The 21,165-nt window shown below is 47.7% G+C and overlaps 1 protein-coding gene across 3 annotated transcripts in view; it reads right to left on the bottom strand.

Moving 5' to 3' along the window:
• Window positions 1-793: 793 nt before the first annotated feature.
• stk25b (serine/threonine kinase 25b) overlaps window positions 794-21,165 on the bottom strand; it is a 76,751-nt gene continuing 56,379 nt past the window's right edge. For 2 of the 3 annotated variants that reach the window (XM_085990775.1, XM_085990777.1), the window contains 2 exons: window positions 21,050-21,121; window positions 794-3,919 (listed from right to left, as the gene is read on the bottom strand). In XM_085990775.1, coding sequence (XP_085846901.1) covers window positions 3,710-3,919; window positions 21,050-21,121 — 282 coding nt within the window. In that variant the 3' untranslated portion in view covers window positions 794-3,709. Of the gene's footprint in view, window positions 3,920-19,966; window positions 20,104-21,049; window positions 21,122-21,165 lie in introns of all 3 variants that reach the window. The other variant, XM_085990776.1, reaches the window with a different exon arrangement.

Genomic DNA, 21,165 nt, shown 5'->3' with positions numbered 1-21,165 from the left:
AAAGGGACATTGATAAAGTGCGTGGGCAAAACTGTGGCAGATGCAGTTCTACATTTTTCTTAAATCTATTTGCCACAATACTTCTGCTCAATCACACCCTCACCTTTGCTACCCTTGTACCCAGTAAAACCCTCACTCTCACCCACCCTCTTATGTCCAAGGGATGCAGACTTGATCGTTTATGGTGGACAACTGATTTAGTCATTAATTGCCAGATCTGGCTGGACCACATTAAGCACCATCGGGTCCTGCTCGCCAATGGCAAAACTGTTCACTATTCTGCATTCCAGGATGATCCTGGAGTAATGAGCAGTTATCCAGACAAGTTGTTCACTACAGCAAAAGCTTCAATTACCAGGGAACAGAGATCTATCAGTGACTGGCTAAATAAGCCAAGACCTCTTTCTGCTCCCCCCAAAAAATCTCATGTGCAACGAGGCGAGCTTGGCTCAGTTGATAGCACAGTCATGAGTCAAAAGGCTCAAATCTCACTGCAGGACAAAATCTAGGGCAGATCAGCGCAGTGGGGAGGACGCCCTGCATTGCTCAGGTGCTGCCCTTTGGCTGAGATGTTAACCAAGGCCCTGCCTGTTTTGTTCCTGTAGTTCAGCTGACATTGAAGATCCTATGGCACTGTTCAAAGAGGAGCAGTGAGCTCTCCAGGGTGTCTTGGCCAACATTCCTCACCACCAAAAGCAAATTAACTGGTTATTCCCCTATATAAATCCAAGCATGGCAGAAACCAGGCCCATCTTGAAGATGCTGCTGCAAATAAAGCCAGAGACTGCAGGTGGCCCATTCTTATATTTTATTCTTGTCCATTACACGGTTTATAAAACGCGATCCGCAGCTCCAAGAGCACGGATACCCTCCTTCACCATAAATAACTACAACCAAACCTAAATTGGACTTTAAGATAGGTAATAAGTGGGATGAGAGGACCAGGTGTGCACTTGTACACTGTTAATACACGCAGTATACAAACACTGGACATACAGGAACACAATCCCCAGTTTCACTAACATGGCAATGGAGTTTAAAAACTAGAGTTCGTTATGTTCACTCCTTCGTCCATTCAAATGGCAGGTCCACCCCAAGTACAATTCGGGATACAGTGAGGGCACGGAGCATCAATGCATCGATGACTTGCTTTTGTCTCTCAATGAGGCGCAGGCATCTGGAGTTTGGAACTGCAGGCGTCAGACCCGGAGTCCCAAAAGGAAGAGGCTCTTTATGATCACTTTTTGTGCAGGCAATAGCAAACTAAAATCTAAAAACACATTGGGGTAGGTTTCTGCAGATCTCCAGCCATAACATTGAGGTAAAACTCTGAGAAATTAAACAAACGGCTCTTTATGCCGTCTTGCTGGGGATTCCGCCAAAGGCACGACGGGAGATCCCCACGGAAATGCCACCCCTGCAAGATTTGATGCTGGTCAGTTCTTTGCCTGGATGTTACCAACAGTACCTTTAAAAACTGCGGTGTACGTTTCATTTCCCTCTACGTTACAGCTGCAGTTTCCTGGTTACTCCCAGGGCATAATACTAATTTTGTCCACTCTTGGATAATACTGTTCAGTCTTTTCTTTCTAAAAAAAGGTTATACGGGTTGTTGAGGTCCTACACCCATTCCAACCCCCAAATAACCAGCGATCCTCTCGTTTCACTTCGCCCTTTTGCTGTATCCACCTAGTTATTATATCATGGCATTTGTATCAGGCTTTCATTGTACGGGCAGAACAATATGGCTGGCCATATTTCATGGTGTATTGTCAGTCATTTTGTTTCTCTTCCTAACGCAAGGTGTAAAAGCAAAACAATCCGTCTAACTTGCCTTGCCATTTAAGGCTGTACAGAGGATCCATTCAGAATTAACATTGATCCCAAGTTACACAACAGAATCTAAACTGAATGGCTTCCTACTTGCACAATGAAACATTCGTGTACTTACAAGAAAAAAAGCACACAAATTAAGGTGGGACACAGGTTATTATGGTAATTGCTGTCTGCTACATGAAGTGAGGTAAAGAAACTTCCTTTGAAACCAAATGGATAAAACCTGCATCACCAGATCTCAAAGCTCATTTCGTCAACAAATCCTGCTAACGTCAGGGTTTCCCCCAGTTTGTTCAGTAGGAAAGTCCATGTCGATGCCATTAAAGACATTGGCCAACAGCAGTTCAGTTGAAAGACTGAACACAGTTCCCAAGATCTCCTGGGACATGGAGATCCATTGGCGACAGCAACTCACTTGCTGTACAATGGGTAATAGTAATGCTTCTTCAACACGCCTACAAATTCCTGTTCTCTGGAGTACTGACGGTGCGAATCAGAGGGGGGTGGGGTTTAAAATAAAACGTTTTAGGAATCTACCTCTTAAATCTGTCCTTAAACAGTCAGAGTTACACGTTCTCTTCCAGCTGGCCACAGATCATTCATTGCCACTGCCAACCGTTTGGACATGAAGGGTTCAGAGTGAGGGCCGGTAGAGAGGCAGTTTCAGATTCTACCAGGCTTGGAGTTCAGACATCTCATTTTAAATTTCTCTACAATCCAATCCGAGTAACATTCTGGTCCTTTCGCCTTTTGAGTAACACTCCAGGCTGGATCGCCCACAGGAATTGAGATTCCAGGTCAGGAGGCAGTACCTTGATCTCCTCCACCAAACACAGGGTGCAGGAAAACAAAAAGACAGAGAGCCTCGGCATAATCCATGACAGGCGTGACTTGGCTCGATTGGACACAAGTATAAACTGTACCCTTTCAGCAACCCCGCCCTTCAGCATTGTGGAACTGTTCTTTAAGAGACAGAATCACTTCTGCAGGTCTCAGTAAGTTGGAGTCTTAAGAAAGATGTGGGGTCATGTTGCTGTAATCGGTGGCGTTGGGGGAAGGGGAGCGATAATTCTGGTTTAGATTGAGGGATTACTATATACCCAGGAGTAACATTCTTCACATTTGTGTTTTTTTTTTAAATAAAAGATTTTTCACTCCTTTCTTGATCTCGCACCTCACAAATCCTCCCTTCCAGTCAGTCTGAGCTGGTCTTTTCAATTGCTGACCTGAATCTCCTCCTGCAATCTGCTAACAGAGTCAGGTCAGCCTCGCTTCAGTGCAGGGCTCCATCTAACAGGTTGCCGCATATATGAGAAACCTCCTTCGATGGGGCCAGCGAGGTTGGAGTGACTGAAAGAGACAGGCTTCAGAGTCAAGAGACATATTGACTGCGCTGCCAGACTGACCCGAGAGTGAGGAATTCTTCGAATGAGGGTGACCTGACTGATCTAAAGTCTGGATAAGCACCACCACCAACTCCTCTAGCTACTTCCATCTATTCGCTTCATTTTAACTAGCAGCAGAATGTAGTCACATCTTAAAGGAGTGGCTCAGGGAGTGTTATCCACTGTTTAGGACCCTCCATCCTCAATGCATATGATCCACGTTCTTGCACCCTTATAAACGGTGTATTTATTTCTAAAACCATTAAAAAATAATTGACCTTTGAATTCTGAAACAGAACCTGGACAGGCAAGCAAAAGAGATACTGTCTCTTTCACACAGTACATTTCTACTAATACAGTTTGATATACACCATCAATTAACTTTCTCTGTATATAAAGAAATTGTAAAAATATTATAACTTCTAATTAAAACAACAAAAAAAGATATCAACCCCTCTTATTTGGTGCCACCCCTCATGGCGGCAGTGTTAAAAGTAAAACATTTTCAGTTCTGATCCAACAGTGTGATCGAGTCTCGTCGCCATGGCCATGAAGCACTGGCATCGGCAGCCACGGGCTTTCCTAACTGCAGCAGGAAGGGTGTTGTTGGGTGCTGGGTCACAGGGCACTTGGGAAGCCCCTGGAGGTGCCGAGATCCTCACCGCGCTGAATTCTTGCTGGATCCACTTAGCGAATACCTGAGGGAGGGGAAAAGGAAAGAGGAACAAGTCAAAGGAGCAGCTTCAACCCTCTCTATAGATTTCTCATCTACTCATGCAGGTTGCAAATGGCACCCCCTCCACTCCGCCACCTCCCGCCAGAGGGGCTGGCTTTTTCCAGGGTGCACTGTTCAATGACCTAGATAGCAGGCTATTCATCCCCGAGAAGCATCACTGTTAAGCCCGATCCTCGCCCCACAACTAAACGTCTCAGAAGTCACTGAACAGTAATTCCACCCCCGCTCCCAATCCACAAGGTCAGCTGTAGTGCCCCACTACTGCCTTGGTGTAGATCAACCGCCTCAGGATGGGCTGAATATCGGGGTTGTCCCAGTCATTGACTCCAGAGAGAAAAAATTGGACAGAAGAAATGTTAAGTATTGAGACAGCACAGGTTACTAAAGCAGACAATATAAATGGGCTCATGAGATGCATTTCTGGAGAGAGTAGGGATTGAGGGATATGTTGTGAAGAGAGATAGTCTAACAAAAAGCGGCAGGGTTGTTGGTCCCCATGTTCAATCCCTGTTTCTAAAAAAAATGTCTAATCTTTTTGTATATTTCAATAAGAAGGGATCACAGACTCAAAAGTGTCACTGGAGGAATCTGCAAGAAGCCAGAAGAAATGTTCTCTCACAGCGGGTTACTGGCACAGGGAATGATTGACAGCCAGTGGCTAATGAGGCAGAGACTATATCATTTAAAAGGGAATTGGATAAGTATCTGAAAATTAATAAAGAAGCATATACGGGGCAATGCGATTAGAGTAGGCAGCACCGGTTAGTGCAATGGGCCAAATTGACTCCTCCTGTGCAGTGATTTCTAGACATTTTTTTTTAAACTGATGTTAAGATGCCCACTGAAACGCAATTTAAATGCTCTTACTGAAAGCTTTAACATGTATAGTTTCACGGCAGTATTTCAGGATACTAGTTTTAATGGATACACAGAGCACTGCGACAGGATCACCGATGAGACAACTCCATCCTACGTCAATCCTCTAGAGTCAGGGCACTGCGACTTCTTGTGCTCATGGCCACTCTTGCTATCAGTCAGCAATAACAGGACCTTGACTTGATCGGGCTACACCTTTAATGTGGGTCTGAGTGTGGGCACAGCTCCAGCCAAAGGCTGCTTGCCAGGAATTCAGTTCAGGAACCAGTGACCAACTTAACTGCTTAACTATCGGTGCAGGGACTTCAAAAGGGTTTGGGTCATTGAAGGAAATGGAGCATTTTCACATCGATAGTTGATTGGTATAAAGCTAGTTAACCCTTCCATCCCTGTTTACAGCCTGACTTATACTCCTCATTACATCCCCTGACAGACAATTCCATGTTTAATGACTTAACCCTGGAGTACTGTGTACAATTTTGGTCTCCTTACCGAAGGAAGGATATACTTGCCATAGAGGGAGTGCAACGAAGGTTCACGAGATTGATTCCTGGGATGGCGGGACTGTCGGATGAGAAGAGATTGAGTAAACTAGGCCTGTATACTCTTGAATTCAGAAGAATGAGAGGGGATCTCATTGAAGCATACAAAATTATTACAGGGCTTGATAGGATGGATGCTGGGAGAATGTTTCCCTTAGCTGGGGAGTCTAGAACCAGGGGCCACAGCCTCAAGATAAAGGGTAGGCCATCAGGACTGAGATGAGAAGAAATTTCTTCACACAGAGGGTGGTGAATCTTTGGAATTCTCTACCCCAGAGGGCTGTGGAGGCTCAGTCATTGGGTATATTCAAAACAGAAGTCGATAGATTTCTGACTAGTAAGGGCATCAAGGGAAATGGCGATAGGGCCGGTGAATGGAGTTGAGGCAGAAGATCAGCCATGATCTTATTGAATGGCGGAGCAGGCTCGAAGGGCCAAATGGCCTGTGATATACCGATCAATTCCTCCAATAAAAGGCGAAGAGTTACGAAGGTGACTAAAGGTTTTTATTGACTAAATAACAGAGCCCACTCTCGTGGGTGATCCGATCCAAGCAGGAGGAATACCAGCCAGTCGCTCACCTTTATACCTGGCCTGGTGGGTGGAGCCAAGGCGGAGTCGGCAGTGGTCATCCCAGGTATAGCAGTGTGGCAAGAGGCGACCTCGTACCGTGATACAATAGTGGTCAGTGATACAGTTATAACGAACAGTGGTGAACAGTGCTAACTACTAACAGTGATACGATAGTGAACGTGGTTTACCACATTCACCCCTTGTTTAGAATTAAGTCCGGCGGGGTGAAGTGTACTACCAATTCTGGTAGGTCAGTCTGTCCGGAGGCTTCGTAAGCCTCTCCGATCGCCGCAGCGGTGGTGTTGCCTTATCCGGTGCTGGTGCCTTATCCGGTGTTGATGCTGGTGTTTGCGTGGTCGGCGAGGGCTCGTGGGGTTCCGGCATGCCGTCTACCTGGACTGAGGTTGGGGGGGGTGGTGGCGGTGTTTCCGGATCGGCTGAGGGTGCGAGGTCTCGTAGGGAGACAGTGTCCTCCCGCCCGTCTGGGTACGCCACGTAGGCGTACTGGGGGTTGGCGTGCAGGAGGTTCACCCTCTCGACCAGGGGGTCCGTTTTATGGGTCCTCACGTGTTTCCGCAGCCAGACCGGCCCCGGGGCGGTCAGCCAGGTTGGTAGAGTGGTTCCCGTAGTCGACTTCCTGGGGAAAACGAACATTCGTTCATGGGGGGTGGTGTTAGTGGCCGTGCAAAGTAATGACCGGATGGAGTGCAGCGCTGTCGGGAGGACTTCTTGCCAGCGGGAGGTTGGGAGGCCCTTAGACTTTAAGGCTAAGAGGACGGCCTTCCATACCGTCGCGTTCTCTCTTTCCACCTGACCGTTACCTCTGGGGTTGTAGCTGGTGGTCCTGCTTGCTGCAATACCTCTCTCTAGGAGGAATTGCCGGAGTTCCTCGCTCATGAAGGAGGAGCCCCGGTCGCTGTGTATATAGTTCGGGAACCCGAACAAGGCGAAGAGGGCATTCAGGCACTTAATGACCGTGCTACTGGTCATGTCGGGGCAGGGGAAGGCAAAGGGGAAACGGGAGTACTCATCAACGATGTTGAGGAAGTACACATTACGGTCAGAGGACGGGAGGGGCCCCTTAAAGTCGATGCTCAGGCGCTCGAAGGGGCGGGTGGCCTTGATCAGGCTTGCTCGGTCCGGCCTATAGAAGTGCGGTTTGCACTCCGCACAGGTCTGGCAGTTCCTGGTCATGGTCCTGACCTCCTCGATGGAGTAGGTCAGGTTGCGGGCCTTAATGAAATGGTAGAGTCTGGTGACTCCGGGGTGGCAGAGCTGGTCGTGGAGGGTCTGAAGCCTATCGATATGCGTGCTGGCGCATGTCATTCGTGAAAGGGCATCAGGGGATTCGTTCAGCTTGCCTGGCTGGTACAAGATCTCATAATCGTAGGTGGAGAGCTCGATTCTCCATCTCAAAATCTTGTCATTCTTGATTTTGCCCTTCAGCTTGTTATTAAACATGAAAGCCACCGAACGCTGGTCGGTGAGGAGGGTAAATCGTTTGCCTGCCAGGTAGTGCCTCCAGCGCCGTACTGCCTCCACGATCGCCTGGGCCTCTTTCTCGACCGACGAATGTCGGATCTCGGGGCCCTGTAGGGTCCTTGAGAAGAAGGCCACTGGCCTCCCCTCCTGGTTTAGGGTGGCGGCTAAGGCGAAGTCGGATGCGTCGCTCTCCACCTGAAAGGGGATGGACTCGTCCACTGCGTGCATCGTGGCCTTGGCTATGTCTCCCTTAATGAGGGAGAAGGCCGCGCACGCCTCCTCCGTGAGGGGGAAGGAAGTGGCTTTCAGGAGGGGTCTGGCTTTGTCCGCGTAATTGGGTACCCATTGGGCATAGTAGGCGAAAAGCCCCAGGGTTCTCCTAAGTGCTTTAGGGCAGTGGGGGAGGGGTAGCTCCATGAGGGGGCGCATTCTTTCTGGGTCGGGGCCGATGATTCCGTTCTCCACTACGCAGCCTAGGATGGCAAGGCGCGTGGTGTTAAACACGCATTTCTCCTTATTGTAGGTGAGGTTCAGCCGTTGGGCCGTACGGAGGAATTTCTCCAGATTCGCGTCATGTTCCTGCCGGTCGCGGCCGCAGATAGTGACGTTATCTAGGTAGGGGAATGTAGCCTGCAGTTCGTTCTGGTCAACCATCTGGTCCATCTCCCTTTGGAAGACCGAGACCCCATTAGTGACACCGAAGGGGACCCTAAGGAAGTGGTATAGGCGCCCATTCGCCTCGAAGGCGGTATACTGGCGGTCCTCAGGGTGGATAGGGAGTTGGTGGTAGGCCGACTTCAGGTCGATGGTCGAGAATACTTTATACTGTGCAATCTGATTGACCATGTCAGATATGCGGGGGAGGGGGTATGCGTCCAGCTGGGTATATCTGTTTATGGTCTGGCTGTAGTCGATGACCAGGCGGTTTTTATCGCCGGTCTTTACGACTACGACCTGGGCACGCCAGGGGCTGCTGCTCCCCTCGATAATGCCCTCTTTCAGGAGGCGCCGCACCTCAGAGCTAATGAAGGCTCTGTCCCCGGCGCTATACCGCCTGCTTTTGGTAGCGACGGGTTTGCAGTCAGGGGTAAGGTTAGCAAACAGAGAGGGTGGCGGGACCTTGAGGGTGGAGAGGCTGCAGGTGTTACGCGGTGGGCGGTTTAACGTTTGCTGGTTGTTGACTGTGAGTGGGGGGAGGGGTCCACCGTATGCTAGGGTTACGCTTTGGAGGTGGGATTGGAAGTCCAGCCCTAGTAGGACGGCAGCGCAGAGATGGGGGAGGACGAGGAGTTTAAAGTTTTTATACTCCGTGCCCTTAACCGACAGGGTCACGACACAGTAGCCGCTGATGTCCGTGGCGTGGGACCTCGATGCCATCGAGATTCGGCTGCGCGTTGGTAGGACAGAGAGGGAGTAGTGGCTCACCGTGTCTGGGTGGATGAAGCTCTCCGTGCTTCCGCTGTCGAACAGGCAGGTCGTGGCGTGGCCGTTCACTTTGATGTCCATCATTGACTTGGACAGATGGTGCGGGCGGGCTTGGTCCAGGGTGACGGAAGCTAGTGTGTAGCTGAGCGAGTCGTTGTCATCTGCGGGCGAGGCGGTCGGGCGTGGTGAGTAAAATGGCGTCTCCCACGAGGTAGGGCCCCATGAGGCACTATTGGGGTCGGTTGCCTTAATCAAAGATGGCCGCCCCCATGACTCATGTGTGGGGGTGCTGGCCTCAGTTGCCCTAAACGAAGATGGCCGCCCCCATAGTTCGCATGCGGCACTGCTGGCCTCTGAGGATCCGCTCCTGCAGGCCTTGGAGAAGTGGCCTTTCTTCAGGCAGGTTTTACATATGGAGTTCTTGGCTGGGCAGCGCGACCTCGGGTGCTTCTCCTGGCCACAAAAAAAACAGCCGGCGGCCCGATCGCGGATGCCCGATGTCGGGGCCGGTGCCGGGGGTGGCGGGGCCGGTCGGGTCCGGGACGCCGACGCAGAGGTAGGTCCCGGGGGCGGCGCTGGGAAGGGTGCTGTGGTAGGGGTCGGGCCCGAGTCCCAGGGTCGCGAGCAGTACCTGGTGAATGCTTCCTGATCTTGGTGGGCCACTTCCAGGGAGATAGCGAGGGCTTCAGCTTTTTCCATGCTGAGGTCTTTAGCTTCCAGCAGTCTTTGCCGTGAGTACTCGGACCGTAGGCCTTTCAGGAATGCGTCGCGGATATTATCTTCAGTATTTTCGGCTGCCGACACCGATTTAAAGTCACAGTTCCTGGCGAGTGCATATAGCGCCTGTGAGAATTCGGCTACTGATTCTCCTGGCTGTTGCGGCCGTGATCTTAGGAGGTGCCTAGCGTACATGTAGTTTACCGGGGTCCGGTACTTCTGTTTCAGCAGGTTGATGGCGGTCTCGTAGGTAGTCATGTCCTCGATGAGAGTGTATACTCTCGGGCTCAGTTGTGCCTGCAGGACACTTAGTTTGGATGCCTGAGGGACGCTGGATTCTCTCAGGTATGATTCGAAGCAGACCAGCCAGTGTTTAAAGTCTGCGGCTGAGTTTGCTGCTCGTGGGTTCAGGTCCAGGTACGGCGGTCTGAGGGCTCGCAGCCAAGCTGGCTGGTGTGGCTGTGCTCCTGGGAGCTGCGCTGGTGGCTCCTCCGCCGGTTGTGACTCGTTGTCGGACATCATTAAATTTAGTCAATAAAATTGATATACCTATCAATTCCTCCAATAAAAGGCGAAGAGTTACGAAGGTGACTAAAGGTTTTTATTGACTAAATAACAGAGCCCACTCTCGTGGGTGATCCGATCCAAGCAGGAGGAATACCAGCCAGTCGCTCACCTTTATACCTGGCCTGGTGGGTGGAGCCAAGGCGGAGTCGGCAGTGGTCATCCCAGGTATAGCAGTGTGGCAAGAGGCGACCTCGTACCGTGATACAATAGTGGTCAGTGATACAGTTATAACGAACAGTGGTGAACAGTGCTAACTACTAACAGTGATACGATAGTGAACGTGGTTTACCACAGCCTGCTCCTGCTCCTATTTCTTATGTTCTTATGGACAAGAAGGCAGGGAAGCTAATTTACTCCCAAGCCTCTATCAATACAACGCTTAACCACCACAAGCAATGGGTGAGATTGGTGCTTCGGGACTGGGCCTAGGAGAAGCTTAGTTTCTGCTTACGCCCCATCCCCCCTGACTGAGATTGGGAGCTGTAGGGAATCAATTTTTAAACGGAGAAACTGAGGCCAAGGTCCATAGTGCAGGACACCACCAGGTAAATTAAGCAGTGATTAAGTAAGCCATAAACCACAAGTATGACTGTATGGGCCCAGCTTTTACCATCTCAGGAGGGTCAGTGTGTTAGTGCAATTTTATACGTATGAACTAAAAGATTAGAGTTTTGAGACAAATGTGTTTGTGGAGTGCACAGCCAGAGGGAATTGAACTGAAATGCCAGGGGGTAATAGTGAGCTCGTATAAAGCACTGATACAGCCTACCTGCACTACCGTTGTGGTCACTGTACTACAGTGAGGGGATCCTGGCTTTGGAGAAGGTACAGTGCAGGGCAACTAAACCAATGCCGAGGATTAGGCACCTGAGCTATGAGGAGAGGCCAAGGGAACTGGGAATATTTAAAATGCAGAAAAGTCAATTTTCAGGATTATAAGGGGTACAGCTAAACTGAGCTCTAGTAATATCCAACCGGGTGGCATGGCCTAAAACACAGGTGAGGGAAGGTAAGCTGATAATTTAGATTTAACTGCTTTCAGCAAGGATTGGAACATAGAAGATAGGAGCAGGAGTAGGCCATTCGGCCCCTCGAGCCTGCTCCGCCATTCAATGCAATCATGGCTGATCAATCAAATTGAGTACCCTGTCCCTGCTTTCTCCCCATATCCCTTGATCCCTTTAGCCTTAAGAAATATATCCAACTCCTTCTTGATATATTTAATGAATTGGCCTCTACTGCCTTCTGTGGTAGAGAATTCTACAGGTTCACCACACTCTGGGTGAAGAAATTCCTCCTCATTTCTGTCCTAAATGACTTACCCCTTAGACTGTGACCCCTGGTTCTGGACTCCCTGACCATCGGGAACACCCTTCCTGCATCTAGTCTGTCCAGTCCTGTCAGAATGTTATAAGTTTCAATGAGATCCCCTCTCATTCTTCTAAACTCCAGCGAGTATAAGCCCAATCGACCCAATCTCTCCTCATACGTCATTCCTGCCATCCCAGGTATCAGCCTGGTGAATCTTCGCTGAACTCCCTTCATGGCAAGAACATCCTTCCTCAGATAAGGCGACCAAAACTGCACACAATACTCAAGGTGTGGTCTCACCAAGGCCCTCTCCAACTGCAGCAAGACATCCTTTTTCCTGTACTCAAACCCTCTCGCTACGAAGGCCAACATACCATTTGCCTTCTTAACTGCCTGCTGCATCTGCATGCTTACCTTCAGCGACTGGTGCACAAGGACACCCAGTTCTCGTTGCACTTCCCCTTCTCCCAATCTATTGCCATTCAAATAATAATCTGCCTTCCTGTTTTTGACACCAAAGTGGATAACCTTGCATTTATCCACATTATATTGTATCTGCCATGCTTCTGCCCAATCACCCAATCTGTCCAAATCATCCTGGAGTTTCTCGGCATCCTCCTCACAGCACACACGCCCACCCAGCTTTGTGTCGTCTGCAAACTTGGAGATATTACATCTAGTTCCCTTGTCTAGATCATTAATATATATTGTGAATAGCTGGGGTCCAAGGTCTGATCCCTGCAGTACCCCACTAGTCACTGCCTGCCACTCGGAAAAAGACCCGTTTATTCCAACTCTTTGCTTTCTGTCTGCCAACCAGTTCTCTATCCAAGTCAATACCTTGCCTCCAATCCCATGTGCCTGAACTTTACACGCTAATCTCTTATGCGGGACCTTATCGAAAGCCTTTTGAAAGTCCAAATACACCATATCCACTGATTCTCCCTTATCTATTTTACCAGTTATATCCTCAAAAGATTCCAGTAGATTAGTCAAGCACGATTAACCTTTTGTAAATCCATGTTAACTTTGTCCGATCCTGTCACTGTTTTCCAAGTGCTCTGCTATTACATCTTTCATATAAAATGGACTCTAGCATTTTCCCCACTATCGATGTCAGGCTTACCGGTCTGTAATTCCCCGTTTTCACTCTACCACCTTTTTTGAATAGTGGAGTAACATTAGCTACCCTCCAATCCATGGGAACTGTTCCAGATTCCATCGAATGTTGGAAGATGATAAGCAATGCATCTACTATTTCTAGGGCCACTTCCTTAAGTACCCTAGGATGTAGATTATCAGGCCTTGGGGATTTATCGGCCTTCAATCCCGTCAATTTCCCGAACACCATTTCACTACAAATACTGATTTCTTTCAGTTCCTCCCTTTCATCAGACCCTATGTTCCCCGACATCTCTGGGAGGTTATTTGTGTCCTGCTTTGTGAAGACAGAATCAAAATATGTACTTAATTAGTCTGCCATTTCTTTGTTCCCCATTATAAATTCCCCTGATTCTGACTGCAAGGGACCTACGCTTGACTTCACCAATCTTTTTCTCTTCACATATCTATAAAAGCTTTTACAGTCAATTTTTATGTTCCCTGAAAGCTTACTCTCATATTCTATTTTCCCCTTCTTAATTAATCCCTTTGTCCTCCTTTGTTGAATCCTAAACTGCTCCCAATCCTCAGGTTTACTGCTTTTTCTGGCCAATTTATATGTCCTCTCCTTGGATCTTATGCTATCCCTAATTTCCCTTGTTAGCCACGGTTGAGTCACCTTTTTTGTTTTATTTTTATGCCAAACTGGGATGAACAAATTCTGTAGTTCATCCATGCGATCTTTGAATGTTTGCCATTGCCTATCCACCGTCAACCCTTTGAGTGACATTCCTCAATCAATCCTACCCAACTCGCACCTCATACCATCGTAGTTTCCTTTATTTAAATGCAGGACCCTAGTCTCTGAGTCAACTACTTCACTCTCCATCATAATGAAGAATTCGATCATATTATGATCGCTCCGACCCAAGGGGCCTCGTACAACAAGATTGCTAATTAATCCTTTCTCATTACATAATACCCAGTCTAAGATGGCCTGATCTCTAGTAGGTTCCTCGACATTTTGGTCCAGGAAACCATCCTGTAAACACTCCAGGAATTCCTCCTCCACAGTATTGTTACTAATTTGGTTAGCCCAATCTATATGTAGATTAAAGTCACCCATGATGGCTGCTGTGCCCTTATTGCACGCTTCTCTAATTTCCCTTTTAATGCCATCCCCAACCGCATTACTGTTTGGAGGTCTATGTACCACTCCCACTAACGTTTTCTGCCCCTTGGTATTTCTCATTTCTACCCATCCAAATTCCACATCAGAGCTAATATCCTTCCTTACAATTGTGTTAATCCCCTCTTTAACCAGCAATGCTACCCCACCTCCCTTTCCTTTTTGCCTATCTTTCCTGAATATTGAATACCCCTGGATGTTGAGTTCCAAGCCTTGGCCACCCTGGAGCTATGTTTCCATAATCCTAATCAAATCATATTCGTTTACCTCTATTTGCGTAGCTAATTCATCCACCTTATTATGAATGCTCCTCGCATTAAGACACAAAGGCCTAGAAATTGAGTTTGCGCTGCGCCAGGGCTTCAGCGCCGGAAGTTAGCGCCGGCGCTAAGTCCCTTTGCGCGCGCCAAAAATTCAGTAGCGCCGCGCCCAAACGGCTGCCGGCGCTACTGAAGGGTTTTAGCGCCTGAAAACTGGCGCAACGCGCCGCATTGCGGCGCTATGGCGCCCGCTGCGGTGCGGCAGGCTCGGGAAGTGCAGGCCTCCTCCTTCCGTTAAGGAGGAGCTGCCTGCACCCGGCCGCGGCCCGCGCAAATCTCTTCAAAAATGAGCCCGGCACCTCGGACAAGTGCCGGGCTTGCATCTGTTCCGGGGGGGGGGGGGGGGGGGGAGAAGTCCGGGGAGGAAGCTGCGGGCAGGCGGCCGGCGGGAAAGCGGCCGGCCGCCACGGGGCCTTTAATGCGCCGGCGCAAACACAGGTTGGACTCTGTTGCCAGAGTCTTAGTTGCGGCTGCCACGGGCGAGGCGGCCGCAACTGAATTTCGGCGCTGGGGCCCGTCGGCATGGCAACCGGGACGCTGCGCACACCGATGACGTCATCGGTGCCGGCGCAGCGCTACCGGTGCAACGCCGCTTTAGGGCCCCAGGGAATTTTTCAACTGGCCATAACTCTGGCGCTAGTCCCTCTAGCGCCTCAAAAGCGGCGCTAAGGCTAGTGAATTTCTAGGCCAAAGCCTTCAGGCTTGTTTTTTTAACGCTCTTAGGCCTATTAGAATTATTATTTACTGTGGCCATGTTTGATTTAAACCGTCGATTTCTCTGGCTGCCACTTTTGTTTTTCTCCTCGTTTCCCTTTCCTCTGTCTCCCTGCTCAGGTTCCCAACCCCCTGCCATTTTAGTTTAAACCCTCCCCCAGAGCACTAGCAAACACTCCCCCTAGGACATCGGTCCGGGCCCTGCCCAGGTGCAAACCGTCCGGTTTGTACTGGTTCCACCTCCCCCAGAACCGGTTCCAATGTCCCAGGAATTTGAATCCCTCCCCCTTGCACCATTCCTCTAGCCATGTATTCATCTGAAATATCCTTCTATTTCTACTCTGACTAGCACATGGCACTGGTAGCAATCCTGAGATTACTACCTTTGAGATCCTATTTTTTAAATTTACCTCCTCACTCCCTATATTCAGTTTTTAGGACCTCATCCCATTTCTTACCTATATCATTGGTACCTATATGCACCACGACAACTGGCTGTTCACCCTCCCCTTCCAAAATGTTCTGCAGCCGCTCTGAGACATCCTTGACCCTTGCACCAGGGAGGCAACACACCATCCTGGAGTCTCGTTTGCGGCCGCAGAAACGCCTATCTATTCCCCTTACAATAGAATCCCCTCTTACTATAGCTCTACCCCTCTTTCTCCTCCCGTCCTGTGCAGCAGAACCACCCCTGGTGCCAGGAATTTGGCTGCTGCTGCTTTCCCCTGATAAGCCATCCCCCTCAACAGTATTCAAAGTGGTATATCTGTTTGAGAGGGGACTCCTGCACTACATGCCTGCGCCTACTACTCTGCCTGTTGGTCACCCATTCCCTTTCTGCCTGTGCAACCTTTGCCTGCGGTGTGACCAACTCCCTAAACGTGATTGGAACAGATTGGCCAAGAGATGAACAGTGTCACAAAATTCAAGAGGGAGCTGGATAGATTTTTTTTAGCAGAAGATGATTAAAGATCCATTTTTTACATAGAATTATATAGAATATACAGCACAGAAAGAGATAGAGAACCAAAGAGGGAGGGTGTGAGGGACAAAGAGAAAGGACAAGTGGAAGTGGGAATGACCATTAGAGCTATGTGCAGTGGACATGAGCTGCAATACATGACATCCTGCAGCTGTGAGGAATTAATAAGGGATCTAAAAATAGATAAAACAGAGTTGCACAAAGACTCAGTGCATATGCTGTCTGACCACTAAGAATTCAAAGATCATTTAACAGGGATTCACAGAATCCTACCACTGAATGGAACTGTTCAATTAAACACACAACCCATCAAAGGTTTGACTTCTCTATTTCCCCCTATTTGTACCGTACGCAATTGAAAACAGTCACCTAGCTCAAGTTTGTTTTTAAAAAGTAATTTTGATAAACTTCACATTGTACCTCTATCAACAATAATAATTCATACATTAGAAAGCTTCGGTTCAGATCCTTATAGTGGCTAGTGTTTGAGCAATAGATTCAACAGGAAAAGCCGAGATCAGAACTGTTTTTCTCAAAGTAGAATCACAAAGTGAATGGTTGAATGGACACTGGGCGCATCATAAGGTCGTTACAGAAACTGCCCACAGGCACTTCTTACTTAGCCACAACTTGCCCAAAGGTGACGCCCCCTGTTTTACTGCACTTCATCCACCAAGGGTAGGGGAATTTTCCACTTTGGAGGTGCCTTGTCCACCGCAATGGGAACAGTTGGGAGGCTCAGGTACTTACTAACGAAGACAATATACAAATCAAGATGGCACACTCCTTTCACCTCTGGGCCCTCCTTCAAACCACACCAACAAAGAACAGACTTAACATAAGAAGCAGGAGCAGAAGTAGGCCATATGGCCCCTTGGGCCTGCTCCGCTATTCAATAGGATCATGGCTGATCCGAATCTAGACTCGCGTCCAATTCCCTGCCCTCTCCCCGTAACACCTAATTCCCTTATCTGCTAGGAAACTGTCTATCTCCGATTTAAATTTATTTAATGTTGCAGCTTCCACAGCTCTCTGGGGTAGCAAATTCCATAGATTTACTACCCTCTGAGTGAAGAAGTGTCTCATCTCAGTTTCGAAAGGGCAGCCCCTTATTCTAAGATTATGCCCCCTAGTTCTAGTCTCACCCATCAGTGGAAACATCCTCACCGCATCCACCCAATCAAGCCCCCTCACAATCTTATATGTTTCGATAAGATCACCTCTCATTCTTCTGAACTCCAATGAGTAGAGGCCCAACCTACTCAACCTTTCCTCATATGTCAACCCCCTCATCTCCGGAATCAACCGAGTGAACCTTCTCTGAACTGCCTCGAGAGCAAGTATATCTTTTCTTAAATATGGAAACCAAAACTGCACGCAGTATTCCAGGTGTGGCCTCACCAATACCCTGTATAACTGCAGCAAGACTTCCCTGTTTTTATACTCCATCTCCCTTGCAATAAAAGCCAAGATTCCATTGGCCTTCCTGATCACCTGCTGCACCTGCATACTAACTTTTTGTGTTTCATGCACCAGGACCCCCAGATCCCTTTGTACTGTAGCACTTTGCAGTTTCTCTCCATTTAGATAATAACTTGCTCTTTGATTTTTTCTGCCAAAATGCATAACCTCACACTTTCCAATATTATGTTTCATCTGCCAAATCTCTGCCCACTCACTTAGCCTGTCTATGTCCTTTTGCAGGTTTTTTATGTCCTCCTCACTCACTGCTTTCCCTCCCATCTTTGTATCGTCGGCAAACTTGGATATGTTGCACTCGGTCCCTTCCTCCAAATCGTTAATATCGATTGTAAAGAGTTGGGGTCCCAGCACTGACCCCTGTGGAACACCACTAGTTACTGATTGCCAGCCCGAGAACAAACCATTTATCCCAACTCTTTGTTTTCTGTTAGATAGCCAATCTTCCACCCATGCCAGTATATTACCCCCAATCCCGTGATTTTTTATCTTGATCAGTAATCTTTTGTGTGGAACCTTGTCAAATGCCTTTTGGAAGTCCAAATACACCACATCCACTGGTTCCCCTTTATCCACCCTGTATGTTACATCCTCAAAAAGTTCAAGCAAATTTGTCAAACATGACTTCCCCTTCATAAAATCATGCTGACTCTGTCCTATTAAATTATGTTTATCCAAATGCTCTGTTACTGTTTCCTTAATAATGGACTCCAACATTTTGCCAACCACAGGTGTTAGGCTAACTAGTCTATAGTTTCCAGCTTTTTGTCTACTTCCCTTCTTAAATAAGGGTGTTACATTAGCAGTTTTCCAATCTGCCGGGACCTTTCCTGAGTCCAGGGAGTTTTGGAAAATAATCACCAATGCATCCACAATCCCTACCGCCACTTCTCTCAAGACCCTAGGATGTAGGCCATCAGGTCTGGGGGATTTATCCGCCTTAAGTCCCATTATTTTACTGAGAAACATTTCCTTAGTGATTTTAATCGTGTTTAGCTCCTCCCCCCCCCCCCCCCATTGCCCCCTGTTTGTCCAGTGTTGGGATATTTTTAGTGTCCTCTACTGTAAAGACTGATACAAAATATTTGTTCAGCGTCTTTGCCATCTCCATGTTCCCCACCACTAGTTTCCCGGTCTCATCCTCTAAGGGACCAACATTCACTTTAGCCACCCTTTTTCTTTTTATATAGCTGTAGAAACTCTTGCTATCTGTTTTTATATTTTTTGCTATTTACTTTCATAATCTATCTTCCCTTTCTTAATTAATCTTTTAGTTATTGTTTGCTGGCTTTTAAATGCTTCCCAATCTTCTATCCTCCCACTAGATTTGGCTACTTTATATGCCCTTGTTTTCAGTCGGATACTATCCTTTATTACTTTAGTAAGCCACGGATGGCTGTCTTTTCTTTTACTCCCCTTTTTCCTCAGTGGAATATGTTTATCTTGAATTTATATAGCGACTTTCACACCCTCACAATATTCTAAAGCACTTCACAATCAATGAATTGCTTTTGAAGAGCATTCACTGTTATGTAAACAAATGTGGCAGCCGATGTGTGCACAGCAAGATCCCACAAACACCAAGTGAGATGAATGGCCAGTTACTAAGTGGTGTTGGAAGGACAAAGACTCCCTTGCTCTTTGAATATTCCCATGGGGTCTTTTACATCCACCTGAACAGGCATACAGTGACCTGCCTTAGTGTCACATCAGAAAGACAGCAACCCTGGCAATGCAGCACTCCCTCTGTACGGCACAAGCCTAGTTTGTGTGTTCAAGTCCATAGTAGTTCTGACTCAAGAGCTGAGAGTGCCATCAAGTGTGCCAAGCCAACATTTAGGATGAAAGTCTCTTCTCTGACAGCTGTCTGCTCCTGCGTGAATGAGTCTGGACGTTGTCAATCTACCTCCTGTGTTCCCATGGCTAAATCCGGCACCCTTATCCAGACAGTAGTGTCGTTTCAGTACAAACATAAAAGCGCCTTAAAAGATGGAGTGTGTTCCCAGCTTCAGTTTAGCTAGAGACGGGTGAACTGAACAGACAGGTTTGGTGGGCCAACAAGCATGTTGTGTAGGCAGCCACTGGAGGAGACCAGGATTACTTCATGATGAGAATTTTTACTGAGTGGAGTTTAGAGAATTCTTGCAAACCCCATTAAGTGAGTTTAGGTGATCCTACATTTTAAAACTTCTTTTACAGCTGGCAGCTTATAAAATGCAGAGCTGAAATGGATAGAGTGGAGAAAACTGATGGTGAAAAACTGCCCCTTTTCAATTGTGTGCTCTGCCCATAGTCCAGTTACAGCGTGACACCATACTTGATGAGGTTAGCTAGGAACCTACTATTAGAGGGACTGAAAACTTCTTAAACTAAGAGTGTACAGTTTTTCTTAATGTAACGTCAACCGGTTTTTACACTCAGTCGCCAACACCTCTTCAATAGTGCACGTGCAGCCTGTAATACTGCAACACACGTGAAGGAATCAGACTGATACCAAATTAAAATTATACAGAGCACATCATACTTTGTTTGACATTGCATTTGGAAAGTTTAATGGACACAGGTTACTTCCAGTGGTACAAGCAGCTCTGTATAATCCCAACACATCAAAACACTGCAGCTCACAAAAGGTAACGAGGATTCTCTTAATACTGCATGAAAATCTAACGCTCACTCCCTTAATCCTGTGAATATATTCACGCACATGGCTTCCTTTCCGTGTTTCACTCACCTTCGTACCCGCTCCACCATGTGTGCTACCAGTTTATCTGAAATGCCCGGACAGGACTCCTCTGCCAGGTTAAACGCATTCTCCAGCTCTTCTATGGCGCCCAGATTCCCACCGCTGATTTTGTGCTTCTCTTGTAGCTTTACCAAAACAAAACAAAATAAATGGGGAACCTTGCGCCACTGCCAGATGACAAAAGAGCACGCACTCAACAACCTAGCACCTTGTGTTATAAGGGGCAGGACTTCCACTCATCTCTGTCCACCAAGGATCAGAGCCCGTCACATGGAGAATCAGGGTGGGGGGTAACCTTCTTGATATCACTCTGGGAAATAGCACGTTGGTACAAAAACCCGCTGTGCTAAGAGGCTGCCTTGACAAATCTAGTTTGACAACAGGTAGTTAGTTACTCATTACAACTGAAGTCTTTAACTAACAGACATCATACAATGTTAATGGCACCTCAAAAATCCACAGGTGGGTTTGCCAACTAGAAGATAGATCAGAGAAAATACTTATATTTCTTCCTACCCATTTTCTTCCCTAGAATAAGAGTAGAAAATGTACTGAAAATCCAAAAGATGGAAACAGTGCATTAGACACTGACTTTTCTCCTCTGGGACAAATCCAGGTCAGACAGAAGATTGGGGGAAGTAGCCAGTTACAACAATGCTCTCTTACTGATGCAGTTGGGCCATGAATGCAGCCCACGCTGGCGAGATGAAAGCATTTTCTCTCTGCTGACTGTGAGGGTCCCTGTTGAAATTAATTCTTTGATCTCAGCGCTGTGTCATCCATTCAGGACTCGCATAGGGGACAAGCTGCTTTTTGATTGGTTATGCTCACTCTAGTCCTGTAGGTTCCCATACCATACAAATATCTGGGTGGCGGAGGAGCATGGACTTGGCGATGTCAGCAAAGATACACACCGACCAACTCACTCCCTTGTACTTAATTTCTGCTAATCAGTGGGGAAAGAATTTCTTGTGCTCTATGCCTCTAAAGCCAGGTAGTGTAAGCATTTCAGCTGATATATACAAGCAGGCACATACAAACACACTCTGTCACATTCAGTGACTGCGTTACCTCTCTGAACATGGGGTTGACCAGGGTCGTCAAGCACTTTGACTTTGGCTGTCGCTTCATGGGCTCCAAGGGCTTCATTAAAACAAAATACAAAAGAATAGTGAACAAACTGATGG

Source organism: Somniosus microcephalus, chromosome 6 (assembly GCF_052327205.1).
Source record: "Somniosus microcephalus isolate GS21.2 chromosome 6, FLI_Smic_1.0, whole genome shotgun sequence".
Lineage (NCBI taxonomy): Eukaryota > Metazoa > Chordata > Chondrichthyes > Squaliformes > Somniosidae > Somniosus > Somniosus microcephalus.
The sequence above is the reverse complement of the archived record's forward strand: the minus strand, read 5'-3'. Positions and strand labels throughout refer to the sequence as shown.